Here is a 19996-nt window from a genome sequence, read left to right on the forward strand (position 1 = left end):
TACTCAGAGGAACAATAATTGTTTTGCCACAGACATTGCCAGGAAGAGCATTACAGCTGGCTCATGAGGGTCATCTTGGGGTTGTTGGGACAAAACAAAACCTGAGAACCAAGGTTTGGTGGCCCGGCATGGACCGGGCCGGAGAAACGTTTGTGAGGACGTGTCACGGTTGTCAGCTGGTGGCAAAACCAGATGCCCCAGAACCATTGTCACCCACAGTGATGCCTGAGGGGCCATGGCAAGACTTAGCTACAGACTTACTGGGTCCGTTACCTGATGGACATTCAATTCTGGTTGTCATTGACTGTTACAGCAGATATTATGAATATGCAATTCTGAGGTCCACAACTGCAGAAAAGGTAATCGACAGCCTGGAAGACATTTTCAGTCGTCACAGACTTCCCTTAACGATCAGGTCAGATTGTGGACCGCAATTCAAGTCTAGTCAGTTTCTGACGTTTTGTCAGGAGAGCGGAATCCAACACATCGAAACGACTCCAAAGTGGACGCAAGCAAACAGAGAGGTAGACAGGCAAAATGCATCGTTGATGAAATGAGTATGGATTGTCCAAGCGGAGGGCCAGGATTGGAGAAGAGAGCTGCGCAAGTATGTGACTGTCTACAGGTCGCTACAACATGCCACAACGGGCAAAAGCCCAGCTGAACTTCTTTTTCAGCGAAAGATAAGAGGAAAGTTACCAGACTTCATTGCACCACATAGTGATCTTGAAGCTCGAGACAAAGATGCAGAGCAGAAAGGAAAGGCCAAGATGTACACAGACAACAGACGAGGCACTAAGGCATCAGACATAGAGGTCAGATATCAAGTACTTGTGAAGCAAGATAAAATAGACAAGTTCACAACAACATTTCATGTTATCGTATCATGTGTTATCATTCAGTCACCCTCAGGAGCACAATATGCAAGGAATACAACATTTGTCAAGCAGTTTCATTCTGTGGAAACACCAAATGTGAACATTGAAGTGCTGTGCGCTCAAGTTCCAAGTTGTGATGAGGAACAAAAAGGAATTACAGAGGAATGCAAAATGAACTGTGGAACAGATCAGAGAGGAGAACAATCCCCTAAGACATGCAGACCCCAAAGACAAATCAAGTTGCCGAAAAGGTTTATGGACTATGTCATTGAGTGACTGATGAAATTCATAAGTATTGACATAGTAAATTAGACGGAGCTGATAAAAGGAGTAATTTTGGGTTCATTGAGTTCGTGGACATTAAAGGTTATGTAAGTTTAATCATATATATCGGTCGTCGTTAATGCATATGTTCGGATAGTATGGCTGATGTTCTATAAAGTATAAAGGAAGAAAGGAAGGAAAGAAACGCAGAATGTTACATAATTCAGAAGTTACCATAATGTCCCATTATGTTGAATGTTTAAAAAGTTGATGGAAAATGCAAATGGGAACTTGTTAAAGGGGGGGTAAGTTCATATTCAAGTAAAAGGGGGATGTTACGTATTGAAGTGACGTCATTGACGTAATTGGAAAGAGACGGAAGTAAAAATGGATTAAAGGAATGGAGAAGTGGAACATGGTGTGCGTGTGGTTTGATCCGAAATAACCAGGGAATATATAACAATTTCATCTACAGGAAATTAAATGTAAGTACAAGTGAATGCTTCTAAAAGTAAAAAGTATTGGTATCGATATCGGCAATACTGGCCCTGCATAGGGCGAGAGCGCCCTCTGGCTTTCGGGTGCAGCTGCAGTATTTCAACAGTATTTTAACAGTATTTCACTGACAAACTGCACATAAAACATTGCAGCCAACCGCCAAATCTAGTGCGGTTTCTTTTTGATTAATCGTGCAGCCCTACTAGACTGTATAGCTTTGATTTGTTTTATCCACCTGTTTCATGCTCTTTTAGATCCAAGTAGTACAAGTTATAAATAAAAAGGCATCATGCTTTGAAGGGTACAATAGAAGTCAAAGAAGTCAAAGGGTTTACTCACCATAGGAGAGAGTGATGCAATCGCTTTTCTTTCACACATATGCACCACTTACACGCTTTAACTTCATTTTGACTGTAGAGAGTGGATTGTCTCTTTAATTGAGCGTGCTGTTTACGCATGAGCTATGATTCATTCATACCGTATGAATGCTCTCAACTGTTAATATAGGCGCCAAAAAAAATGACATGCTGCTCATGCGTATGGTGTGAAACGGAATGGAACCCATTTTAACACTCTGATTCTTAAAAAAATGCGATTCACATTTTAGCAAGAATCGTGCAGCCCTACAAGCACGTGTTAGAAACATCGTGGTATAGTGTCGATAATCTGTGCATATAGATCACTTTTGCATGATGTAAACACTGGTCTAGAAGCACTTCTGCACTTGGTCTTAATGTGCCTGTAGGTCTAGAAGCACTTATATTCAATTTTATTAGATCTTAAATATTTAATTAAATATTAAAGATATTTGTTAAAGATAACATTTTCAGTTATAAATGTTGTGTTGCTTGTAATTTGTTCAAAGGTTTGTGCATTGTTGAAAAACTGAAATAGGAAGTTCTTCTAGACCAATGTTGGACAAGCGTCGTTTACATTTTCCGAAGTTCTGATGTTTTTTACAGTAAGGGCACTACGCACTGTCAATAGCTGTGCGGTGCCTGTTATCGCTTTTCCTTCATTTAAAAAACTTTGTACTCATGATTGTTTAAGTGTCTGTGACATAAATACATGCATAATGTGCTTAAAAAGACTGTTTGAGAAGCTGTATATGGGAATTGCAACTGAGAGAAACGGAGGACTGACAAACTATAAACAGTGTAAACCATCCATGTTATTGCACACTGTACGTTTTATTGTTTACAACAGAATATATGACAAAACTTTATTCATATTCACTACATTCTTGTAAATAATTGTGGGTGCTTCTGAATCAGAAAAAAAAACTTGAAAGGTACTCACCAACCTTAGTTTAATTGTTTTAAGGGCAATCATGACATACATAGATTAGTGGTTGGAACTTGACTCTCTTATGAACCCCCGTATGATAGTTGAGTTTAAAATGATTTGTTTTATTAGTTTTAGTGTTTTCTTTCACAAACTCAGTTATGCTTCAGCTGCCATTAAACAACTTGAGTGGTATGAATTATTTTATGATTAATGGGTCTCATTCATGAAACAGTCATCAACAAGTCATTCTAATGTAAATTTTCGGATTCATGAAAATGTTCGTATTTTCAAAATGTTAGTTGGTACTGTGGGATTACAAATTTATAAAATGTTATATCTAGGTTCCAATGTAATAGGTATATAAACTATGAAAGTCATGTACGTTGTGTTTCACATTTTGAGGTAAAGATTATGACATTCTAAGAATATCAAGTCAGGCAGCCCAGGTGTCTGAGACCCTTTTGTCTTTATGCACTTCCGGACCATTGGGCAGGGTCCCAAGTTAAAGGTGAATGCTAATCTCAAGGCACAGCTGTGCCTTTGTCTCGATGATAATGTGAAGGTATGGGCAATACGGTCAGGCTGATTGGATTAGCACCTATGCATTTGAATGACACTGTTATACTGATGAGATCGTGGCTGGGACAATTCCGGTAACGGGCTGATTCCTGTACTGCATTTGCATGCTTTGTGTAAATAGTCTCCACCTCTATGTATCCCTCCCCCTTGAAAGGTATAAAACTCTACTGTGCTGAGCTAGAGGTAGACTTGGATGACTACAGCGATGCACAGCGAGTCCTCAATAAAGAGAACTTCTGTATGAAAGATATCCCAACGTCTCCTGGTCTCTGCTTCGATGAGGAAAAAGTTTCCTACATTACGAAAGAAATGTACTAGGGCTGTCAACGTTAACGCGTTAAGGCATGCAATTTTTTTATTTTCAAATGAACGCGTGAGAAAATATTTATCGCAATTAACGCAGCATCCATTTGTTTTGACATCCTTTGTCTAACGTTACATTATGTAATCACGCTCTTATTCGTGTACAGGCTTTTAAACCACTTAAGCGCGATTTGAAACAGTTGCTTTGACGCGTTCAATGAAGATAGACAGCTTCTCATCATCATCGGCGGTCACTCGTAGTCGAGTATGACTGTCCTCCTTCTTGGTCCTTGTGGGTCTTCAGATGAGCATTGAGTCCGATCCTGGACCCGATTGCTCTTGTGCAATGTGGGCAGGTGAAAGTGATGGAGGGTTTGGACTGGACCTTTTTGGTGGATGCTCTCTCCTTTCTGAGTCTGCGTTTGTGTTCTGCAGCATGGTGGAGCTCCTCATTATATAGTGCAGCGCCCTCATGGACAAGGTTTCTCCATGTCGCCCTATTTTTTGTCATGTCCTCCCAAGTCTTAAGGTCTATGTGGAACTTTTTGATGTTTGTTTTAATGTTGTCCTTATACCTCTTCTTTTGGCCTCCTGGGGCACGTTTTCCTTCAGCAAGCTGGGAGTAGAAGACTTGTTTTGGAAGGCGAAAGTCAGGCATACGGACAACGTGACTGGTCCATCTGAGCTGATGTTGAGCAATGGTGGCAGTGATGGTGGGGATACCAGCCTCCTTTAGGACGCTGGTGTTAGTGCGTCTATCCTCCCAACTGATCCTGAAGATTTTCCGGAGGCATCTCTGGTGATATGCCTCTAGCGCCTTTAAGTGCCTACTGTATGTGGTCCAGGCCTCTGATCCATACAGTAGAGTGGGTAGTATTACAGCTTTGTAGACCAGGACTTTGGTCTTTGCCAGAAGGTCACGGTTCTCAAAAACCCTTTTCTTGAGCCTTGAAAAAGCCCCACTGGCACAGCTGAGGTGGTGGTGTATTTCATCGTCAATGTTGGCTTTGGATGATAGGAGGCTGCCCTTGGATGATAGGAGGCTGCCCAGATATTGGAAGTGATCCACATTTTCCAATTTGATGTTGTCAATTGAGATATTTGGGGGCAGGACAGGAGTACTGTTTGGTGGTGTCTGATAGAGAATTTGAGTCTTTTTTATGTTGATGGCTAGACCCAGCTGTTTGTATGCTTTTGTGAAGGCAACCAAAATGCACTGTAGGTCCTCTTCTGAGAGTGCTACAAGGGCGTTGTCGTCCGCATACTGGAGCTCCATGATTGATAAAGTAGTGGTTAGACCTTTTGCCCTGAATCTATTGATGTTAAACAGTTGCCCGTCTGTTCTGCACATAATCTTGACTCCCTGGGGCAGATGTTTACCTGTAAGATGGAGGATAGCAGCAATGAAGATGGAGAACTGTGTTGGAGCAATGACACATCCTTGTTTGACTCCCGTGTTGACCCTGAAGGGTTCTGTTTCATCTCCACTGCCACTGAGGACTGTAGCTAACATGTTATCATGTAGCAGTCTCAGTACCCGTATATATTTTCCTGGGCAGCCAATCTTTGCCAGAACCAGCCAGAGGGCCTGACGTTTCACTGAATCAAAGGCTTTGCTGAGATCTATGAAGGCCATGTATAGTGGTAGATTTTGTTCCCGGCATTTTTCTTGAAGTTGGCGAGCAATGAATATCATATCTACAGTGCCTCTGTTTGGTCGAAAACCACTCTGAGACTCTGGAAGGATGCTTTCTGACAGAGAGGGTGAGTCTCTTGGCCAAAACCCGAGCCAGGGCTTTCCCTGTGGTGGACAGGAGAGAAATGCCACGGTAGTTCCCGCAGTCTGCCTTGTCTCCTTTCTTAAAGATGGAGACAACCAGGGCATCCTTAAGTTGTGCAGGGACTTTCTCTTGTTCCCATATTTTATAAAGCAGGGCATGGATGTGTTTAAGGAGATCAGGGCCGCCTTCCTTTAGGACTTCTGCTGGAATGCCATCCGGACCAGCAGCCTTGTTGTTCTTCATCTTCCTAATAGCATCCTGCACCTCTTTCAGGCTGGGTGGTTCCCCCATGCTCTCATTTATAGGCTGTTGAGGGAGTTTTTCGAGGGCCTCCATCTCAGGAGTGGTGTCCCTGTTCAGAAGATCCCCGTAATGCTCTTTCCACCTGTTTGCTATTGCTTCCTTATCTTTCAGCAGCGTGAGCCCATCTTTAGAGCGAAGTGGGGTTAGGCAACGGCAGCTAGGGCCATATACCGCTCTTGTGGCATCAAAGAATCCTCTGGTGTCTCCAGAGTCAGCAAGCTGCTGGATCTCCAGAGCCTTCTTTGTCCACCACTGGTTCTTCAGTTTCCTAATGTTCAGTTGGACGGCTGCCTTCGCTTTGGCATGAGCTACTCTTTTAACCTTGCAATTGATGTTATTTTGCCAGGTGATAAAAGTTTGCCGCTTGATGTCTAGAATCTGTTGAATTTCGGTGTCATTTTCATCATACCAGTCTTGATGTTTCAGCTTTTTGTGACCAATGATGCTTTTGCTGCAGTTAATGATGGCAGAAGAGAGCCTGCCCCAGTGTTTTTCAACATCAGTTGGATACTGCTTGGGCAGGTCTACACTGAGAGCCGACTGGAGCTGTTGTTGGTAGGTGAACTCACCCAGATGCTCGATGTTAAGTTTTGGCCGGCTCTTTCTTTTCTGCATCCTTCTTTTACATATCAGGTGGATAAACATGATGGAGCGAATGAGACGGTGGTCAGTCCAGCATTCATCTGCACTGGTCATTGCTCTGGTATTCAATACATCACGACGGTCTTTGGTGCGGACGATGACGTAGTCGATGAGGTGCCAGAGTTTAGAGCAAGGATGCATCCATGATGTTTTGAATGTGTTCTTTTGGCGAAAGAGTGTGTTGGTGATGACCAGGTTGTGTTCTGAGCACTTTGTCAATAATAGTATGCCATTGGAGTTTGTGTTTCCAACCCCTTCTTTCCCTAGCGTGCCTCTCCATAAAAGGTGGTTTCGTCCCACTCTGGCATTGAAATCCCCAAGTAAGATTATCTTGTCCCCTTTGGGGACTTTGGATAGAGTTTTGTCAAGGTCAGCATAAAAGGTCTCCTTTACTTCATCCTGTGCATCAAGTGTTGGAGCATAAGCACTAATAACAGTGGCCATTTGACTGCTTGCAAGCATCAGGCGTATGGTCATCAGGCGTTCATTGATGCCCACAGGGAGTTCATAGAGGTGGTTGATGAGGCCTGCAGCCACCACACGGTCCTTGGCAGAGGGGGGCCTAGTTCCAATGGCATGGAAATCCACAACGACTGGAGACCACCCTCTGTTGCAGCCTTCATCCGCCTTCAGTGTCGTTGTGACATTATCCATTGTCATCCTCCGCACACGTCCGCCGTTGAGGTCTTTGGATCGCACTTTGTCTGGAACCTCCCCCTCGACCTTACCGCCATGGGTGACCCTACCAGGAGCTAAAAGCTCCCAACGGCATTGCTCTCAGGCTCATTGGAACACACAAGGTTCTCCACTACAACAAGGTGGCGATCCAGGGAGAAGACAGCTTCTAAACTGTGGGACGCGGCAAAACGCATAGCGAGGTCCAGTCTGGTGTAAACAGTCATGGGCTGAAGGCTGCGTCGGTGAATCTCTGTCAGACAGCGCATCCGTGTTAAGTTCTCTTTCTTGCTTGAATGGATAAAACCACACATGATTATGTCAGAAAGCCCGTTTTGTCTAGCATTTTCTTAAGCACAGACTTCAAAGTGTAAAATAAAATCTTAAATGAATGCAAAGAGTTGTGAAAATGGGGGTGCGGTGACGGTCAGATCTGCGTAATGAGACAGCTCTTAAAGGGGCCACGTTTTTAAACGTGCTGCTGTGACTCCTGTCACTAATGTTAAATAAAGAACAAAATAAAAGAAGAAATCAATGTGGTTTTGTAGCTTTAATGAGAATTCTTCTGAATTTAATTTATAATTTAGCATTAAAGACTGTAAAGTGTCCTTCAATTTCTTTATATTTCCTACATAAGCTCTCAATTATACTGTTGAATGGCTATAATTCATGTTAAAATAATCAATTTAATAGAGACAACTGCAGCTCCAAAATTAAGACCAAAATTATTACATTATTCATGATCATCAATGTAATTTTTTATCAATTATTTAGGTATTATTAATGAATGAGCCATTTTAAATTGACACTTCCCTGTAGATCTACACTTTTAACATTTTTTAATGATATAGCCGGGTTAATTAAATGCTTTTTATATTTACGAGGGAGGACCCATGAGTGCCTTGGACTATTTCATCTTTTTAGTTGCATATTTACCTTAGATTATCCAAAGAGCACAGATGATTACATGAAGAGACCAGCGTAACATTCTTTGCTTCTGTTGTTTTACGTGCTTAGATATGTCGTTTGACCTGCTGCGACGCCGCTCAGAACAATCGGCGTGAGAAAACACAGTACTGCTAGAGTGATTCGGTGGTAGACGGCTCTGTATGCTTTCAAATAGCTCTCTCTGTGCTGTGATGTTAGGATCGGTCTGCGCGGCACCACATGAAGTCCAAAGATTCTAGCTGTGAGCAGACATTGTTAATGCATTGAACGATGTAAAGAAACTAGGTTGCTTGTCAGATTCTCCCAACAAGCTACTATATATGTTTTTAAATAAGCCCAAAAACCCGCAACCTGCTACTAGTGATTTTTTAATGCGACTTGACAGAAAAAGAACCCCAAGTCGCGTAATACAAGCGGACTGAACAGTGGGGGGAGTGTGCCATACGGATCACACAGATCAACCACAGTCCACTGGCCCACGAGCTTTAATTGTAACAGTGAACAGGTTTTACTACTACTATATATATTTGATGCGTGGAGATTTACATTCTCACCTACGGTACATGTCTCTGGAAAAGTGTGTTTTTCTTTTGACTCTACTGCAGTTATACTACCGCTCCTGCCGGAGGATACACGCTGTGATCAGGCTGCTCAAATGCCAACAGACATGCGCCTCTATAAGAATATTAGCAATTTCCGATTTTGAGCAAAAATAACGCTCACCACAAACCTAATCCAAAAATTGTTTGTGCATTACATGAGTACCCAAGTCTGTATGGTCAGCGTTGGGGTGGCAACTGAGGTGGCAAAGCTCATTTTTAGGGTGGCAGCTGCCACCCGGTGCCAGCTGCCACTCGGTGCCACCACCACACTTCAGCAGGTTTCATTATTTTAGCTGGCTAAAAACGCTTTGTGGACTGGACACAGTTTAATTGATTAATTTATTGGCAAGCATATAGCCTATTAGTCTCTTATGCATTCATGCAATATAATGTAGCCAAACCAGAGAATGAAGTCCAGATGATTCCAGCATTCCTAGATATGAATATTGAGTAGGTGTAATTCATAGGCGGGGATTATGCTAATTGTGATTGAGCGTGCATGCGCGCCCTGTTTACGAATAATTGGAATTCATTAACGTACACACATTGTACTATGAGATCTGACGTTTACGAATTATTTGTGAATCGGGAGGCAAGTTTTCGGGTAGGTCTGTTTTACTTGCAAATTCCTTGAATTTACTCATATATTTACACTTTTCATGAATGAGGCCCACTGTCTTTAAAATAAATTAGAGCTGGCATATAATTTACAGTAATATAATTATGTTATCAGCTAAGTGAAGAAATTTATTTAAACCCAAGATGGTGTGAGGCCGAGCAAATGATGAGAGAACTCCTTTAAGAATTTTGTCTTGTATGACAGTATTATATTACCATTTTAATTAAAAATTATAATAATATACTGTATGTATCTGTTGTCTGCTACTCATTGTCTTGTTTAGGTTCTTGAGTTTTTGTGTAGTCCGGATTATGACTCTAGACATACAGAAAGACAGCAGGTATGAACACAACACACATTTTTAAACTGTTTTGATTAAGTCATGCTGTTAAGCTTCACATGTTGCTGTTATATTAATTGTCCCAGGTACTTCTGGAACTGATGCAGATTGGGGGTGTGGTTCAGTTTGAAGAGGGGCATCTCCTTGACCTTGCAGAAAAGGCAGAGTTGTAAGGAATCTTCTAGAAACAGACCATTTTGTTCCCAAAACACATCACTAACTCTAAATTTTTTCTGTGTCGCAAACAGTTCCCTAGCTCCATAGTCAAAAGTCAGTATATTATGTGCACAGGTTCAGACACTGGTAAGGACCCTAGCTCACTTCACATTGGGACACTGGTGACTTGTTTTTCTGTGACGTCAGAGAGAAAAGGGGACTTTATCCCTATAATCCCTTTAAAGGGACTTTATCCCTTTAAGCATGTAACAACTGGTATTTATCAAAATAGGCAAAACCAACATCTCTCTGATTTTATTTTTTAACCATATGCTTTAATGATAATGGTAACTAGTGTAACACTGGTTTCATGTGATAACAGAAACGAGCATTGCGTCAGTAGCTCACGCTATGAGGGGGGAGTCTCCTCTGATAGATGAAGCCTGATTGATTAACCTCTGCATTCGAACACAGACCAATATTGTTTAAGCCTGCCAGAATTGAAGTAGCAGTTGCCTCTATAAGTCCGCTGAAACTCCATATAGTCAACTTTTTCTAAGACAAGTAGCTCGCTGTGTGGTGTTGTAGCATGGCCAGCTACGCAATGCTTGTTCCTCTTGTCTCAGGACACCACGGTTATGTGTGTAACCTTTTGAAATGGTTCACTTTGGGCCTTGTGTAGGCACGAAGGTAAGAGCCGGGGTATGCTGGAGCTTACTTCATAAGTGTTCAGAATAAAGCAGACAATTTACACCAGCTCTCAGCGCTCTCTCTCTCTCTAAGGCCCTGTGTGGAGTTGGTAAATAAAATGATACCAACAAAAAAGTTTGTATTATTAATAATGCATTAGAATTGGAGGACGAGGTGTATCTTATCATGAGGCAAGTAAACATTCACAGCTCTACTATTAATTTTAGTTTTTATTCATGTCATCTATGGCGGTTGTTAAACTTCAGGTTCCTGTTGAACTCTAAGTTTCTTTCTGTGTTTGGCTCACCCTTCAAATCAAATCATAATAGTTTGGATGTTGTGAGAGAATGTTCTCTGCCGATCTGGGAGCAAGAGACACTGACACAGAAATGTGGATGCACAAGCTCATTTATTTCTTCACAGGCCGCCCGTTATATACAGAGAAAAGCACACGTGAAACATCCGCAAGCAATCATATGTCTAGGGTTTCATATTATGACCAAATACGGTAATGAATGTCAGCCTTACTGTATGCACTGTCTCATACACTGAAGAAAAGGTTTTAGAGGGTAGAGCGCACTCAGTGTCCTAAACGGGGCCTTGCCTTTGTTCATTTGTGCGAGGAACTAAATAATCTAACAGTTGGCCCCTTTAAGTAATTTATGATTTACCAGTTAGTTTCCCACACCAGTGGTAAACGGTAAAAGTCAAAATGGAAAATAATAAAGAAATTTCTCATCCTAAGGACTATGTCCGGTCTGAACAGATGTTTTACCTCTGTCCTCGGATGTCATCTAGATTCGTGGTCACCTATACTCCTGGTCTTGCTTGAGCAACATGGTAACACTTCATAATCACACTTATGGATGATTTTAATGCACAGCGAATCATAGCCATAATACAAGGCCAAAAGCAAAGCAAACCAAAATGCATGCAATAATAATAACAATTAAAATCAGCCAATGTTCGATTTTACTCAACAGGCTGAAAAAACTCGAACTCCAATCCCAATCATTTCCATTCCTCTCTCGGCTGGTCATCTCAGGAACTGCTTTGGTGATGTTCTTGATTCCTTGGTCAATTAAATGTCCATCCGCATCATTATCTGGGATATAAGTGCAACAACTATCTCCAACAATAACACAAACGCCACCTTGAGAGGCTGTTAGCTAATGTCATTAGTCTCAAACCTCTCATTTCTTCTTTGATTCCATCAAATATTATTGTGGTGTCATTCATACATTTAATCAATTCATGTCTGGTCATTTCAACCTCAAATTGTAAACCAGATACCCCAACGCCTGGAAAAACGGATTCCCAAAATCTTTCCCATCCTGTCCACAGCCTGTGCTCTGTAGGCACTGGGTTTGTTCTAGCAATGGTGGGTGTCTTACCTCTAGAAGATAACTCTCTTTTCATTCTTCTAAATTTTGGTCGACTTTCAACTATTATTATTGTGTGAGCTGGTTCTACCAGAGGTCCGGATGGACGCATCTCGCGGTCCGCATTCGGACCGGAGTCCGCTAGTTGGTGACCCCTGCATTAGGCAGTTCAAACAACATCCTCCAGCCGTCGAGGTATTCCACACCACCTTACAGTGTGATAATGGGATCTGTCCTAGTTCATTTCCACGGGGTCGGGGAAGGCCTACCCATTAAGATCTTAAATGGTGAGTATTTTGTTGTGGAGGATGGGGTCATTCTCATTTCTGCCAATATGGCTGGTAGCGCATCTGGCCATTTTATGTCTGTTTCCATGCAGACTTTTGTGATCCTCGGTGAGTTCTCTCAACCACACACCACTTTTGCTGTGAATGGAGTGCCGTTGTAACTTTCAGATGCCATGGGTATACCAAAACGCGGAATTACTTCTTTCGACAGTATTTTCACTTTTTCGCATCCTCTTTGGCACATGCAAAAACATTTTGAAAACCCATCTACGATAGTTAGCATGTATTTCACATTTCTGACTGCCGGCCTATGGGTGAAATCAATTTGAAGGCACTGAAAGGGCGCTTCTGGAAACGGTCAAGTCAACTTTATTTATATAGAGATTTTTTCAATTTTCATTGTTACAAAGCAGCTGTACATGAAACATATTGACTATAAGCAAAACATTAAAGTTATACAAGTTAAAAAAAAGTGAACTCAAACAGAATACAGAAACACACACCAGTTCATACACTCCCACATGCACACAACTCCACACGCACAGAGCACAATATACACACGCACTGACACACGCAAGCACACGCACACACACATACATGTCTACTTTACTAAGAGGGGACTGTCGCTGTGCACTGACCAAGAGGGGACCAATGTTTCTGGTCATTTTAAAGAAACAAAAGTGACATCAATTCTTTTTATTTAAGGTTATTTTCATAATATAACTGCAAATGTTCCATTTTTAAAATGCACTGATAAAAATTGTAAATGCAACACTTTTGTTTTTGCCCCCATTTTTCATGATCTGAACTCAAAGATCTAAGACTTTTTCTATTTACACAAAAGACCTTTTTCTCTCAAATATTGTTCAAAAATCTGTCTAAATCTGTGTTAGTGAGCACTTCTCCTTTGCCGAGATAATCCATCCACCTCACAGGTGTGGCACATCAAGATGCTGATTAGACAGCATGATTATTGCACAGGTGGGCCATAGGCTGGCCACAATAAAAGGCCACTCTAAAATGTGCAGTTCTATCACACAGCACAATGCCACAGATGTCGCAAGTTTTGCGGGAGCGTGCAATTGGCATGCTGACTGCAGGAATGTCCACCAGAGCTGTTACCCATTTCTCTACCATAAGCCGTCTCCAAAGGCATTTCAGAGAATTTGGCAGTACATCCAAACGGCCTCATAACCGCAGACCATGTGTAACCACACCAGCCCAGGACCTCCACATCCAGCATCTTCAACTCCAAGATCGTCTGAGACCAGCCACCCGGACAGCAGCTGCAACAATCGGTTTGCATAACCAAAGAATTTCTGAACAAACTGTCTCAGGGAAGCTCATCTGCATGCTCGTCGTCCTCATTGGGGTCTCGACCTGACTGCAGTTCGTCGTTGTAACTGACTTGAGTGGGAAAATGCTCAAATTCGATGCCCCCCTGACCCCCAATACAGTGAAACTGCACATTTTAGAGTGGCCTTTTATTGTGGCCAGCCTAAGGCACACCTGTGCAATAATCTTGCTGTGTAATCAGCATCTTGAAATGCCACACCTGTGAGGTGGATGATTTATCTCGGCGAAGGAGAGAAATAGGCCTTTTGTGTACATAGAAAAAGTCTTAGATCTTTGAGTTCAGCTCCTGAAAAATGGGGGCAAAAACAAAAGTACTGCGTTTATAATTTTGGTCAGTGTACATGCCGAGTGGGGACCTTCAACCCTGACCGATGTCTACCTATCCAACAGGGGACCTCCATAGCCTACAATGGATGTGTAAAAAAAGTAAATCCAACTCTTTGGGTTAAAATGTAACTTTAATGTATACGCATCTCAGCATTTGATAAATATTCTGAAACCCCCCAAACACAAAATACATTTTTTCATTTAATTCATTCAAATCATTTAAAATATGTTTTTGCTTGGCATTAATACTAATTAAAAAAATTACGTTTAAAATTAAGTAGATAAAGTTTATATATATATATATATATATATATATATATATATAAATACTGTATATATATATATATATATACATACTGTATATATACAGTATCTCACAGTAAGTGAGTACACCCCTCACATTTGAGTAAATATGTTATTGTATCTTTTCATGTGACAACACTGAAGAAATGACACTTTGCTACAATGTAAAGTAGTGAGTGTACAGCTTGTATAACAGTGTACATTTGCTGTCCCCTCAAATTAACTCAACATACAGCCATTAATGTCTAAACCGTTGTCAACAAAAATGAGTACACCCCTAAGTGTCCAAATTGGGCCCAAAGTGTCAATATTTTGTGTGGCCACCATTATTTTCCAGTACTGCCTTAACCCTCTTGGGCATATAGTTCACCAGAGCTTCACAGGTTGCCACTTCAGTCCTCTTCCACTCCTCCATGACGACATCACGGAGCTGGTGGCTGCTAGAGACCTTGTGCTCCTCCACCTTCTGTTTGAGGATGCCCCACAGATGCTCAATAGGCTTTAGGTCTTCACCTTTACACTCAGCTTCTTTAGCAAGGCAGTGGTCGTCTTGGAGGTGTGTTTGGGGTCGTTATCATGTTGGAATACTGCCCTGCGGCCCAGTCTCCAAAGGGAGGGGATCATGCTCTGCTTCAGTATGTCACAGTACATGTTGGCAATCATGGTTTACATTTACATTTATGCATTTGGCAGACGCTTTTATCGAAAGCGACTTACATTGCATTATCCTATACATTTTGTTTTGAAGTATGTGCAATCCCCTGGGATCGAACCCACAACCTTGGCATTGTTAATGTCATGCTCTTACCACTGAGCTACAGGAAAGCCTCAGACCATGTGAACTGTAGCTCCCCAGTGCCTGCAGCACTCATGCAGCCTCAGACCATGACACTCCCACCACCATGCTTGACTGTAGGCAAGACACACTTGTCGTTGTTCTCTTTACCTGGTTGCCGCCACACACGCTTGACACCATCTGAACCAAACAGGTTTATCTTGGTCTCATCAGACCATAGGACATGGTTCCAGTAATCCATGTCCTTAGTCTGCTTGTCTTCAGCAAACTGTTTGCTGGCTATCTTGTGCATCATCTTTAGAAGAGGCTTCCTTCTTGGACGACAGCCATTCAGACCAATTCGATGCAGTGTGCGGCGTATGGTCTGAGCACTGACCCCCCACCCCTTCAACCTCTGCAACAATGCTGGTAGGTACTCATACATATATTTCCCAAAAACAACCTCTGGATATGACGCTGAGTACGTGCACTCAACTTCTTTAGTCGACCATGGCGAGGGCTGTTCTGAGTGGAACCTGTCCTGTTAAACCACTGTATTTTAATATGGGAAACAGAAGAAGAACAATTAGTTCCAGGAAATGCCTGTGGCCATATTCTATCGCTGTTCTTCAAACCTTTTCAGGTATTTTCATGATAATAAAGTTGATCTATAGCAGTGGTCACCAACCCTGCTCCTGGAGATCGACTGTCCTGAAGATTTCAGCTCCAACCCCAATCAAACACACCTGAACTATCTAATCGAGGTGTTCAGGTTTGCTTGATAATTACAGACAGGTGTGCTGAAGCAGGGTTGGAGCTGCAGTCTGCAGGACGGTCGATCTCCAGGAACAGGGTTGGTGACCACTGATCTATAGTAATGATGATAGACATTTTCAAATACACGTTATAAATGACTCAATCTTGTAGTGATTTTAGATCGAGCAGTACTTCCTACTGATCAAACAGCCGTAGTTCACGGAAGAGCTGTGCATAAAACATCGAATCGATTTCAGAATCGATTTAAACATGTATAAATTAGCGTGAATCGCGATATATATAGCGCCCAGCCCTACTGCATACTAGCGGCTCCATCAGTAGAATTGCTGATGCAGTTGCTCAAGTCTACCTTCATCCGTTCCAGAACATCACTCAACACCTGGAAGAAATATTGCCCTGTGGATTTCTCACATTTCACCACTGCAACAAGCCTCTCATGGATGACAACAACAGAACACTGGTCTTGTGTTGTAATGTCCTGTGTTGTGTCAATCTGCACAGAAACAACGTGGTTAGAACACCTCTTCCCCCTCTTGACACAGACGTGTGGCATGCTTGGCTTTTCTTTATACACTCAACAAGATGCTCATTCATACAAATGTCATATTTTCCCAACAGGATGATCATCTCTAAAAAACTGCCATGGTCAAGACTGCTATTATCAAGAGTGTATGCAGCTACAGACTTAGTTCCTCTATAACTCAACCCTCTTTTGCCAATAACTGTAATAATGTCACTGATTCGTTCTAGCACTTGCCTTCTCTTGCGTACTTGTTCTCTGTGAACTGATAACTGACTCCCTTTAAGCAGACCCCTGTTACTTTTGGATGCCCTCAGAAAATATGTCTCTGCATAATCTCTGTGCATTTTGCTCTTCTCATGTTCTTCTATTCTTTGATGAACATGCTTCCAGTCTACCATTCCAGATATAAACGGGCTGGTGTCTGTGGGCTTTGCAAATGCCATACATACAAAGCAGTATAATGTATGGCTCTCCTCACTGTATGACAACCACCTTCTGTTGGTACCAGCTTTACAGCAGAAAACATTTTGAACAAAGGTTTGCTTGTATTTTGTTGAGGGTGGAACTTGAAAAATATTTCTAGATCTTCTGATTTTGGTACTTTGAAGAAATCAAAGCTGGGGCGGCTGCCTGACTCTGGCTCAATCTATCTTCCTGATTCTGAATAAATGAATAATAATAATAATAAGAATAACAAAGGCTGTTTGTAATTATATTTTATATAGATGCTGTTCAAAAAATAGCATAAAATCTATGTGTTGGAAGAGTGTTAGCTAGCCCTTAAATGCAATAATATTATTATTCCTAAAACCTGCCTACAAAGTCACAAGGACAAAAATGTGCAAACTTCTCATGTAAACTTGGACGTGACTAGCTATTTTACTAGTGCGAGGCTGCAAGCTAATGCTAATACTACTGATTTTATTTCTTACCGGTTCAGTTTGATTGCCATCCTCTTTGCTCGGCTCGGGTAGGGCTAGAGGGGGTTGTTGGTCATCATCAGCAGGCACTGGTTCATCATCACTGACCCTGCTGCTGGATCCAGCCTCGTTGTCCTTGGCTGTAATGCTAGAGGTGCCATCAGAGCCCGTGGAACTTCCCTTCACGCCAAAAGCATAATCTGTTAATTTGAAGTATTTCACAGCATCTACTTCTAATGCCTTTTTCTTCTTTTTGCGTAACTTTTCAGGTCCGCCTTTTCTTTTTTTCCCCTTTTCATCCATTATTTGTAATTATTTGCTCAGAAAAACACTGCTGTATTGAGAAAGGAATGGGATCAATATCTCAGACTCTCCGTCTGTGGATTAGACGTAAAAGGGGGGGCGTGTTTCAATCAATGCACGCAATGGAATACATCAAATTTAACTGGGAGGGGGAGGGCAGTATATTCGCAAGCACAAACACGCGCTCTTTTGTCGGTGGCGCCTGCGCGATCGGGCACGTATCCATCTGCATAGAAAAGAGTTGAAATATTATGGCTTCTGACTTTTTTGTACTGAGTGGGCCGGCCCACATTTGCCAGCAGCCCACCGGGAAAACTCTCGGTGCTCTAGATGGCTAGTCCGCCGCTGCTGTCACTTATAAAACACAGACCTAAAAACACTTACAACAGGTAACATTGTATTATTGTAAATTTCTTTATAAAACAGGAATGACACTCACTACTGTTTATAATTCACTGCTGCATATGTTACATGGTCCATGTTTACATTGTAGGACAAAATTATTCCTAGACTTTTACCTTTTGTATAGATGATAAGTCATGACTTGTGTAAGTTTTGACATACATCTACCTGCAGAATATAAGTAGAATATATTTCAATATGGTATTACTGTAAAAATTGTCTAAATGTCTGTCTTATTCATTTTTGTATTGTAGTAAGTTTTGAACTGAAGTTTAACTAAACTTTAAGTTCAGTTTTTGAATAGATCATGTAAGCGTTTGCATATTGGTATATACTTACATAATCCATTCAAAAACCAAACTTATAGTTTCACTAAACTTCACTTAACAATGTTTTTCATGATCTTAAAATTTTTTAAATGTGAAGGTGTATGTTTCAAAGTTTGAAATTACTCGTGTAGACAAAAATGTCACTTTGTCTACAAGGAAATTAAATTTTTATTTGAAAAATATATGTGAAATAGATTACTTGAACCAAATAATGAATTAAAAGCAGCCAATAAGTGTCCAGCATAGATATAAATTCCTTCAATACTGTTTAAAAATTGTACCACATTGAGACCTCAAGAAGCTGGATGATTTGATTCTGCAATTTCTAGGCAAAAGGTGACTACTTTGAAGATATGCCCCGTGGTTATCTGATGTTCTCCGTGAGCATCGTGCCACCCTCAGGTCAGCTGAGAGAAAGTGGCGCAAATCTAAAGAACCTACTGACCTCAGTCTCTATCAGCCTCTCCTCTCTTCTTTCTCTGCTGATGTGTCCTCTGCAAAAACCCAGTACTACCACGTTAAAATCAACAACTCGCCTGACTCTCGTACTCTCTTTAAAACCTTCTCTGCTCTTCTTTGCCCGCCTGCCCCCTCACCTCTATCAGACTTAACAGCTGATGATTTTGCGTCTTTCAGCAGTCAGTTCTCTGCACCGTCGACTCTTGATCATGCCCAAACCCCCGACACATGCTCATTCCCCTCTTTCTCTCTCCTATCTGGTCATGTCTCAGGTCATGTCTTCTAACCACCCAACTACCTGCCCGCTGGATCCCATCCCCACTCATCTCCTCCAGGCCATCTCTCCGTCGGTTGTTCCCGCTCTATCCCATCCCCACTCATCTCCTCCAGGCCATCTCTCCATCGGTTGTTCCCGCTCTGACCCACATTATCAAACTTGTCTCTCACCACTGGTACATTTCCCACAGTCTTCAAAGAGGCCCGTATTACCCCGCTACTGAAGTAATCCACTCTTAATCCTTCACTGTTAGAGAACTGCAGACAGGTATCACTCCTCCCCTTCATTGCTAAAACTCTTGAACGTGTGGTATGTAACCAGGTCTCATCCTTTCTCACCCAGAACAACCTCCTGGAGAGCAACCAGTCTGGTTTCAAGAGTGGTCATTCCACTGAGACTGCACTGCTCTCTGTCATTGAAGCCCTGAGACTGGCAAGAGCCGCCTCTAACTCATCTGTACTAATCCTACTGGATCTATCTGCAGCCTTTGACACCGTTAACCACCACATACTCCTGTCGACCCTCAAGGCTATGGGTGTCTCTGGAGTGGTGCTACAATGGTTCAGGTCTTACCTCTCAGGTAGGTCATTTAGAGTGTTCTGGAGAGGTGAGGTATCTGAGTCCCAACACCTCGATACAGGGGTGCGTCAGGGCTCAGTGCTTGGTCCGTTGCTATTTTCTGTATACATGACATCCCTAGGCTCTGTCATTCGGAAACATGGCTTTTCCTATCACTGCTATACGGATGATACACAACTCCACCTGTCATTTCAGCCTGATGATCTGACTGTTTCTGCACGCATTTCAGCATGCCTAGCCGAAATTTCGCTCTGGATGAATGACCATCACCTGCAGCTGAGCCTTGCAAAAACTGAACTGCTTGTAATCCCGGCCAACACAAAGATTCATCACAACTTTTCCATTCAACTGGGCTCATCAACCATCACATCTTCCAGAACGGCCAGAAACCTGGAAATGGTGATTTACGATCAACTTAACTTCACAGATCAG

The 19996-nt window shown here is 42.0% G+C and overlaps 1 protein-coding gene across 1 annotated transcript in view; it reads left to right on the top strand.

Annotated features, from left to right (window-relative positions):
* The window catches only part of LOC130552577 (vacuolar protein sorting-associated protein 8 homolog), a 293391-nt gene that overhangs the window by 197882 nt on the left and 75513 nt on the right, over positions 1–19996 (top strand). The window contains exons 28-29 of the mRNA XM_057330929.1: positions 9663–9719; positions 9806–9888. Coding sequence (XP_057186912.1) covers positions 9663–9719; positions 9806–9888 — 140 coding nt within the window. The remainder of the gene's footprint in view (positions 1–9662; positions 9720–9805; positions 9889–19996) is intronic.

The sequence above is a fragment of the Triplophysa rosa genome, linkage group LG4 (assembly GCF_024868665.1).
Source record: "Triplophysa rosa linkage group LG4, Trosa_1v2, whole genome shotgun sequence".
NCBI classification, from domain to species: Eukaryota; Metazoa; Chordata; class Actinopteri; order Cypriniformes; family Nemacheilidae; genus Triplophysa; species Triplophysa rosa.